The sequence below is a fragment of the Aquarana catesbeiana genome, linkage group LG03 (assembly GCF_042186555.1).
Source record: "Aquarana catesbeiana isolate 2022-GZ linkage group LG03, ASM4218655v1, whole genome shotgun sequence".
NCBI lineage: Eukaryota > Metazoa > Chordata > Amphibia > Anura > Ranidae > Aquarana > Aquarana catesbeiana.
The window spans coordinates 362,377,658-362,387,967 of NC_133326.1; the positions used below are offsets into that span (position 1 = coordinate 362,377,658).

The following is a 10,310-nucleotide window of genomic DNA, read 5'->3' on the forward strand; positions in this document are numbered from 1 at the left end:
CTGTGATTTCGATCTCTTTCACATCATATTAGAATGCTGTTTTAAATATCACAGTAGCAACTATGTTGGCAATATACAGTTTCTCACAAAAGTGAGTACACCTCCCACATTTTTGTAAATATTTTATTATATCTTTTCATGTGACAACACTGAAGAAATGACACTTTGCTACAATGTAAAGTAGTGAGTGTACAGCTTGTATAAAAGTGTAAATTTGCTGTCCCCTCAAAATAATTCAACACACAGCTATTAATGTCTAAACTGCTGGCAACAAAAGTGAGTACACCCCTAAGTGAAAATGTCCAAATTGGGCCCAAAATGTCAATATTTTGTGTGGCCACCATTATTTTCCAGCACTGCCTTAACTTTCTTCAGCATGGAGTTCACCAGAGCCTCACAGGTTGTCACTGAAGTCCTCTTCCACTCCTCACTGATGACATCACAGAGCTGGTGGATGTTAGAGACCTTGCGCTTCTCCACCTTCCGTTTGAGGATGCCCCAGAGATGTTCAATAGGGTTTAGGTCTGGAGACATGCTTGGCCAGTCCATCACCTTTACCCTCAGCTTCCTTAGCAAGGCAGTGGTCGTCTTGGAGGTGTGTTTACAGAATACTTATTAATCCCAAAGGGAAATTGGGAAATTGTTATGACACAGACACACTTAACAAAGACAACACAAGATCACAACAATAGACTGAACAAGATGCAAAAACACAACACAATTACCAATAACAGCCATTAACACCAAATAAAATTAAAACTACACTACAAATAAAACATAATTAACATTAAAATACAACATAGAATAAATAACACAGATTAAAATAAAATGCAAACTACCAAATACAAATGATACACCACTTTCTCTTACACCACCCCAGATAATAACCAACACAATACCAACATACTATAAAAACAACACAAAATCCTGATTGTAAACAACCAGAATTAAATCTTCACCTCCAGCCCTCACAGAAAAGAATTTTATATATCTTGATCGCCACAGGCAAAAATTATTTCCTGTGTTACTCTGTGGTGCATTGTGGGTGTAACAATCTGTCACTGATGGTACTCCGCAGACTGACCAGCAAATTGTGGAGTGGGTGGGAAGAGTTGTCCCAGATGGAATGTAACTTGAACAACATTCTCCTCTCCAACACCGTAAAAGACTCCAATTCCAATCCAACAACATCACTGGCCTTGCAAATCAGTTTGTAGAGTCTGTTGGTGTCGGACACCCTAAGCCTGCTTCCCCAGCATGCAACTGCATACAGGAGAGTGCTTGCCACAACAGACTCTTAAAACATCTTCAGCATAGTCTGGCAGATGTTAAAGGACCTCAGTCTCCTCAAAAAGAAGAGGCGGCTCTGGCCCTTCCTATAGAGCTCTTCAGTGTTCTTGATCCAGTCCAGCTTATTATCTATATGCACCCCCAGATCTTTGTTTGGGGTCATTATCATGTTGGAATACTGCCCTGCAGCCCAGTCTCCAAAGGGAGGGGATCATGCTCTGCTTCAGTATGTCACAGCACATGTTGGCATTCATGGTTCCCATAATTAACTGTAGCTTCCCAGTGCCAGCAGCACTCATGCAGCCCCAGACCATGACACTCCCACCACCATGCTTGACTGTAGGCAAGACACACTTGTCTTTGTACTCCTCACCTGGTTGCCGCGACACACATTTGACATCATGTGAACCAAATAAATTTATCTTGGTCAGACCACAGGACATATCCTTAGTCTGCTTGTCTTCAGCAAACTGTTTGGAGGGTTTCTTGTGCATCATCTTTAGAAGAGGCTTCCTTCTGGGACGATAGCAATGCAGTCCAATTTGATGCAGTATGTGGCGTATGGTCTGAGCACTGACAGGCTGACCCCCTGCCCCTTCAATCTCTGCAGCAATGCTGGCAGCACTCCTACATCTATTTCCCAAAGACAACCTCTGGATATGATGCTGAGCATGTGTGCTCATCTTCTTTGGTTGACAGTGGCGAGGCCTGTTCTGAGTGGAACCTGTCCTGTTAAACAGCTGTATGGTCTTGGCCACCGTGCTGCAGCTCAGGGTCTTGGCAATCTTCTTATAGTCTAGGCTATCCTTATGTAGAGCAACAATTATTTTTTTCAGATCCTCAGAGAGTTCTTTGCCATGAAGTGCCATGTTGAACTTCCAGTGACCAGTATGAGAGACTGGGAGTGATAACATCAAATTTAACACACCCGCTCCCTATTCACACCTGAGACCTTGTAACACTAAAGAGCCACATGACACCGGGAGGGAAAATAGCTAATTGGGCCCAATTTGGGCATTTTCACTGTTCAGTGTTGTCCCATGAAAAGATATAATAAAATATTTACAAAAATGTGAGGGGTGTACTCACTTTTTTGAGATATTGTACATTGTATGGCTTTGGGAAAATGATCTCATGAACATCTGTAAAAAGTAGCTATTGAAATTCTTGCATTAATTTTCCATCCTGCACTGGAAGAATAAGAGAAAGCATATAATTGACTGTGATGAGCACTTTCAAGCACGCAATTTATGGTGCAGAATGTTTAGCCAATGGCTCGATGGGGGAAGATTCAGGTCCGAGGGCTCCTCTGATGATGCGTGATGGGGAAGAATTGATTGGCTGGTATATATTTTCTCCACAAATTTCTGTTTTCACCCGTAACAGGCACATGCGTAGGTACTGTCAGTTAACAGCAATAGTTGAAGGCTGTTGACTTTACAAATGTGTTATACTGTGTACCATTTTAATAATGAAATATAATTCTGTCTGTTACTAGATTGCAGAGCTACATGCAGTTCCTCGGGGTATGTATGATGGACCAGTCTTTGATTTGTCATCAACTCCCAAGGCTGGTGTTCCTGCAGGATCTGCTAAAGGTTCTCCAACAAGGCAGACCCCACCAGTCCGAAATTTGCACCACTCTGCATTTAGTCTAGCTGGTAAGTGTACAGTCATCTACATTCTGTACCTAAATCTTAGGTATAAAGACACCTGGAGTTGTATTTAATAGCACAAAGCAAATTGCTTTGTTAAGGAGTTTGTTAGGAACGCTACACTGAATAGCAATAACTGATGTCTAATTGCATTTTAAATTTTGCTTTGCATTAACAAATAATCAATACAAATTACTTGAAATGTAGAAGTTAATAAATGAAGCCTAGTGTCCTCTGTGTGAGAGGTAAGGCCTAATGCTCACCATATAGAGAGTGATTTTCTAGCAAATTCAAGCAGTTTTGGGTCAAGGAAACTTACCAACAGTTGTTTATATCTTTACATTGCAAAGATGATGGTAGATTGCATTTGTCTGTTTGATAACGTTTACAATAGAAAGGTTGAATGTTTTTAGGAAATTTCTTGTGTACTGTGTGAACAGCATAAATGCCTTATCATATGGAAATTGGATCAAAGACGAACTCTGTGCACTGTGTAAAGGAATTAAGGTTCCGAAGCACTGCTGCATAGAATATTACAGACTTGGTACATGGGGGTTTAATATGTTTTTCACATTTATTATCACATGTAGAGCACAATGACTTTCTGCACAGTCTGTAAGCCATAAGACATATGGAGTGCATCAGTGCTGCAAGTGAACAGCATTGATGTCTGCCCAAAAAATGAGAAACTAGGAGTTGTTGTTCAACCACAAGCAGCATCACCACAATTTTGCTTTTAAATTAAATATGGATTTAATGCAGTATGGATTAGGGATTATAAAAGTAGTATCAAACACAAATTTTTTATTTTTTTAACCACTTGCTGACCGTGTCACGCAGATATACTGCGGCACAATGGCTCTCCTGGGCGAAATCCCATACGGGTATGTTCTACGCGTTTTTGGCCACCAGAGGGGGCGCGCGCCCGCTGCACGGCCGGGGACCCGATGCGCGAGGCTGACGGGCACAATCGCCACCGGCCACTCGCTATCGCATGCACGAGCGTCAGCACGGGGGTTTGTGTGTGTGTAAACACACAAATCCCTGTGCTGTCAGAGGAGAGGAGCCATATAATTTCTTCCAAGAAGTAGGAAAAACGATATGGCTCCTCTCCTAGTCACTCACATCCCCACACAGTTAGAACATACAGTTAACCCCTTGATCGCCCCCTAGTATTAACCTCTTCCCTGCCAGTGACATTTACACAGTAATAAGCGCATTTTTATAGCACTGATCGCTGTATAAATGCCAATGGTCCCAAAAAAGTGTCAAAAGTCTCTGATCTGTCCGTCGCAATGTCACAGTACCACTAAAAATCGCACATCACCCCATTACTAGTGAAAAAAAAATTATAAAAATGCCATAAATCTTTCCTATAGTTGGCAGATGCTATAACTTTTTTGCAAACCATTCAATATACGCTTATTGCAATTTCTTTTACCAAAAATATGCTCTGGTCAGGAAGGGGGTAAAATCTTCTGGGGCTGAAGCAGTTAACAGGCCCTCAGGTGGTTTATGCCATAATGTGCTAGTATGCACTGCATATTGGCACATTATGGCAGACTTGCCTGTTAAACAAAGCCCTCCAGCACTAAGATGTCACCAGCTCCACTGGGCACAGGCGCTTCCATCTTTGCCTGGTTTTCCTCCTGGGTTTGCTCTCTCCAGCTGCTTGAATGGCCAGGGCGCGATGACATCACTCCCATGCAAGCCTTGCCTCCGATCTCTGCTTTTATTTGTTTTGGCAATAGAGACTCTAGCTATTAATATCTATAAGATCTGACAGTAGAGATGAATTGGCCTCTTCTCCTATGACCTCTTAAAGAACTTAACACAGGGGGCTCATTTCACTAAGTGTGAAACACCGCATGAATACCAGTGGTAAACTAACACGTTATTTTTCAAGAACAGTTATCAATTCATCAAAAAACGCTTTTTGGATATTATTTTACCGCAGACTGCAGCAGAAAGTGTAAAATTTAGGAGTGGTATTCCTACCACTCCTAAATGTGACAGTTTCAACTGTCAGAGAACTGTCTGAAATTCAGAGATGCTGGTTGTCAAGGAGCCAGCACTTGACAGCATCCTAACAACCAGTGACTCATCCTTGCCTTGCTCATTCAGCTGTCAGCCAGTGAATGTAAACAAAGAAGCCGGTACATTTAAAAAAAAAAAAAAGAGTTGGGGTTTCTCCACAATCCACACCATGCCATTTGGATCTGGTATTCATTTTAAGAAGGATCTAATGCAAAAAAATGGTGGGCGGCTCCCCTAAATCCCAGACTCTCAGGAGGGGCTAACAAGTAAGGGGTGGGGGGTCAGCGTGCAGCACCACACTAAACCCCCCCAAACGATACCAGGCCACATGCCCTCAAAATGGGGGGTACATTCCCTGGCAAAGCATCTTGTCCCTGGGACAAGGACCCAGGGGTTGTGGGGTCCTGCAGGTGGGGGGCTTATCGGAATAGCCCCTTTTAACAATTAGGGTGCCCCCAAATACTGGCTCCCCATATATGAATGAGTAAGGGGTGTATGTAAAGATGTCCCCCAGAAATAAAACCACCCACAGTCCTTTATTAAAAAAAATATAAAAAATTTCCCTCAAGGTACATCACGTCGTCTACTGATGCCAATGAACCGCTTGAAAGAAAAAAAAAATTGATGCCTGCTGAGACACGACTGATTCTGTCACTTCCCTGACGTCAAATGGCATCTCTGGTTCATGTCCATATTTGGTCTATGACATCACCCGAGGGACCCCGCCCCTTTGTATACTTAAGCAGCGGAGGCAACTGGAAATGTCATTTGGTGACAGGGAAGCAATGGGATCAACGGTGTCTTGGCGGGGGCATTGGGTTTTTTCCTTGTGGGCAGGTCGATGGCTGTCATTCATTATGATTCACAAGGACCTGGATCACTGGACGGCGTGATTGATGATGTATGTATACCCTGAGACATTTAGAAAATGTATTTTTTATAAAGGATTTGTCAAAAGTTTGGGTGTTTTTATTTCTAGGGTACATACTATTTTTGTGAATGAATAGGGGTACCAAGTATACCTTACTAATTCACATAGGATGTGGTATCTGGGGACCCCCTATTGTTAAAAGGGCTTCTAGGCTCCAATAAGTCCCCTGCCTGCAGACCCCCACAACCCTGGCCCAGTGGCCCTTGTCCTCAACAACATGGTTTGGGGGGGGGGGGGGGGGCGCGGCATGCTCATCCCCCATTTCCTGGCCCTCCAGTCTGCATGCTCAGATAGGGGTCTGGTATGGATTTTGGGGGGGGCAGGCTCACACTTTTTTTTTTATTTTTTATTTTTCTCCCTTTAACTAGGCTCAAAGGGCAACACTCCCATCCATAAGGTTTAAAGGTCCAATACTGTGGCTCTGCCTGCTGGTGTTAGCTGCTTTGGACATCACTGTTGATGCTCCTGCACAGGTTGCACACTTTTGTTGGTGAAATAGTGTTGTATTATGATAATAATATTGAGTGGGGCAATTGTTGCACTACTCTTTTATCAGTTCTATGTACTGTATATTGACGACCGTGGATGGGCAGATTCTTTCTGCTTTCAGTAGTGACAGTGTAGGTGGCAGTGTAAATATCAGTTAATGGCAGTGTGTCTAATTGACAGATAGTTTCAGTTAGTATCAGTGTGTTTTAGGTAAGAAAAAACTGTTTTATATTTATTGGTACCTCGATGTACCTTCTGTAGCTTTGGCATCTGATCTTTTGAGTGTGAAACTAAGGCTGGCTACACAACTGGGGTAGAGTGCACAAATCTTAGGTCAGGAGTATAAATGTCACTCTGTCACCCTTAAAGCAGTAACCAAAATCTTCTATACCTAGGACTCTAGGATTCCTTTTAGTATAATGAGGATTCAAATTTTCTTCTTAACCTCATTGGGACCTTCACCCCATTGTTTGCAGCACTCCACACATAGAAACGCAGTGGTTCCCTTTAAGAATCATGGAATTAAACCATTACACTGATAGGTTGAGATATAGGTGAAATCTGGAAATTATCATTTTTATAGCTCGCAAACAAGGACATTCTATGTTGATTGCATACATATGGGACGTTTTTCAGTGTGTTTCTGGTATTTTATGTTCTTACATTGCCTCTTCATTGTTTCTTCTTCTAACATTTTATATTACTATTTGCAGGAAATCAGTCAGATGATAGTGGCCTTCGTGGCAGCAGGAGAATCGTAAATCCCCCTGGTGGACGTTCTAATATAACATCTCTCAGCTAAACAGCCAAGAAACCTAAATGAGTGGGAAAACCAAAATGGTACAATTGGTGTTTCAGACAGGCAAAAAATAAAAAAAATAAATAAAAAAAATAAAAATAAAATTGAAACCAAGTCCAATCTGAAGATTTGTTAACCTTCAGGCCTTACATTTTACAAATGCTTTTTGCTACCTAGCTTTAAAAGTGTTGCTGTTTTGTTTCTTCATAATTGCATAGCCTTAATTTCAACCCAGTGCATGCAGTTCAGATGATGGCAGTTACCAGAGGGTGCTGATCAGGTTACATTTTCATGTGGTTATTTTATATATTGTTTTTTGTTTTGTTTCTTTTTTTTTTTTTTTTTTTTTTTTTTTTAAATAAGGCATTGAAAACAAATATCTGGTGGATACAGTTAGTTGTGAAACATGATGGATCTTCCTTTATCACCAAGCTTTTCTGTTTTTATACAAGAATTGCAATAAAATGGAGGTCCCACAAAAACTGTTGTTTGTGTGATGAGGTTTAGAAATGAAGACAACCCGTAGAATATGATGTTTGCCAAAACTCTAAGTAACAGAGGAAAAACAGCAAATCACCCACACATTGTGAGATCTTTTTTATATCAAACAAAAATAAACATAACAAACAGTGATCATATTTGACCCCTTTATGACACCGTAACACATATATGTGGTGTCCAGAAAATTGGCTTTACATCCAGGTGCCGCATATATGTGTCCTTGTGTTTTGTGCTGGGAGCATGCTTAATCATGCACTCCCAGCACTGAGACTGGGCTGTCTGTGACAGCCCCAGGTCTCTCCTAACGATCGGGACTCTGGCTATCACAGTGATCGATCATTCTGAAGCCGCTGCCTGTGTTGTCTCTCCTCTATGAAGTGAAGAGACAACGGACTTCTCTGCTAGGGAGGGGGAAAAGATACATTAGGGGAGATTCACTAAAACTGTCACACATATAATGCAGTGCATTTGTGCATACTGTAGTAACCAATCAGCTTCTAGGTTTTATTGGCAAAACTTAATTGAACAAGCTGAAGTTGTGAGTTGATTGGCTACTATGCACAGATGCACCAGATTCTGTGTGCTCCAGTTTTAGAAAGTCCCCCCCCCCCCCCATTTTATCTATTCCTCCTCACTGAAAACCCCTATATAAAAAAAAGCCTGTTGAAAAAAAAAAAGAGGAATTAGTTCAATGCTTAACCTAGCTTAGTGAGTGTAGGTGTCAGTGTTAGTGGCAGTGTAGATGTCAGTGGTAGTGACAGTGTAGGTGGCAGTGTAAATATCAGTTAATGGCAGTGTGTCAGTGTAATTGACAGACAGTGTCAGTATCAGTGTGTTTTAGGTAAGACAAAACTGTTTTATATTTATTGTCAGTGTGTTTAGGTAGGACTAAAAAAAAAAAACATTTTGTTTCTTGACCCTACCAAGGGTACAAAGAACAAATCACACACACACAATCACACACATATATGTTATTGCCGCGATCATAAGGAGAATTTACTTTGCAAGTTTTTTTGGTGGTGGTACATGGTAATTGCATAAAAATATACAGCTAAATTTAAAAAAACGATTTTATAATATTTTGGGGCAGTTTTCCTTTGATAATAAAAAAAGAAATATCCCACTGAATGAAAATCCACCTGGACACAAGTGGTTGCGATGTTATGTACAGTTTTATTTACACGTCAAAGATTCAAAATCGGGCTTGGGTGTTAAGGTTTTTAATAAGCCTGGTCATGAAGAGTTAAAGCAAAATTGTCCACTAGTGTGTGCAGTGATTTATTCCAGCCCACTGATATCATACAGTATAATTCTATGAAAACAATGACAGTCATAAAGTACAGCACAACAACCCATAAACGTCAGTAAAGGCAAGTAAACCAATGAATAATTGGAATGATACACAAGACCATACGACAAGGGTTTATGGTAACTCTAGCAATAGACTTACCTCCTTTTTTCATTGACCAGTCCTAACATTGCAGAAAACGCAACCAGAGAAGGAGGGTTTAAGTCAGACCATAAAAATTAGTGACTGGGATATTTATGGATTGTGGTCACATGATGATCACATGGCGTACATTTCTTTTTAACGTGCTACAAAGAAATCAAGCAACATGTAACCATTTAGCAGTCACCTGGGTCATTGGTAAGATAGGTGGTTTCATTTGACTAGATTTCAGGTTACCTGGGACTAGGAAATCAGGGGTTTAAAATATGTGTATGTGCGCCTACCATTGATACCAACATGTGTCTACACGTGTTTTAATGCACTCTACATTACACGTCAACACTTGTCACGACACACGGCAATATGCATTTTCATTTATGTCAAAAAGAAAGGATTCAGACAAGATTGCAAAGTTGTTTCTCCAGCCAAAGTCTTTCACCTGATGCCATTATAGGCAAAATCTTGCAAAGCGGCATCCTTTTAGGTTGTCAAATGATCTCAGTTCAAGGTAATATGTAGGTGTAGAGCAGGGTTTCTCAACCAGAGTTTGCTAGGGGTTCCTTGAGCAATGAGCAATTTCTGTCAGATAAGTTCCCACTGACGCCATTGATCTTTTAGCTATGTGTAAGGGGGGCAATTCTTCTCAGTGACCACAAGTTTAAGGAGTTTTCTTCTCGTTGACCATCACACTAATGTATCATGAATTGTAGATATAGTAATTTTTCGCAGGGGTTCCTTGAGACCAGAAAGTTTTTTCAAGGGTTCCTCTGTGTTGAAAAGGTTGAGAAAGGCTAATGAAGAGGGAACGTATTAGAGATAGCAAGAGGGGATGGGGAATGGCAGCTGTAACAATGAACACCTAGTTATAGAAGAGCAAAAAGGTGAGACATTATGAAATAAATAGAACTTAGAGTCCTAAGTGATTCTTGCATCAGATATATTTTACACATGCCCCTGCGTTAGGTATTGTAATATGTATTTATTAGCTTTCTAATTTCTCACAGAATCCCTCCTGACAAGGTCTTGATTTTCTATTCCTTCCACAAGGCTGGTGCCATGTTTGTTTATACGTCATCTAGGGTAAGCATATACTTCCTAGACTCTTGAACTCCTCCTTATTCACTTGCCAAGTGAAGTATAATGCTTTCCCTGCTCTCT

General features: G+C 41.0%; 1 protein-coding gene across 2 annotated transcripts in view; it reads left to right on the forward strand.

Moving 5' to 3' along the window:
- The window catches only part of DPYSL3 (dihydropyrimidinase like 3), a 264,655-nt gene extending 255,837 nt beyond the window's left edge, over positions 1-8,818 (forward strand). For both annotated transcript variants that reach the window (XM_073620613.1, XM_073620614.1), the window contains exons 13-14: positions 2,789-2,951; positions 7,116-8,818. In XM_073620613.1, the coding sequence (XP_073476714.1) occupies positions 2,789-2,951; positions 7,116-7,204 (252 nt within the window). In that variant the 3' untranslated portion in view covers positions 7,205-8,818. The remainder of the gene's footprint in view (positions 1-2,788; positions 2,952-7,115) is intronic.
- Positions 8,819-10,310: the final 1,492 nt, after the last annotated feature.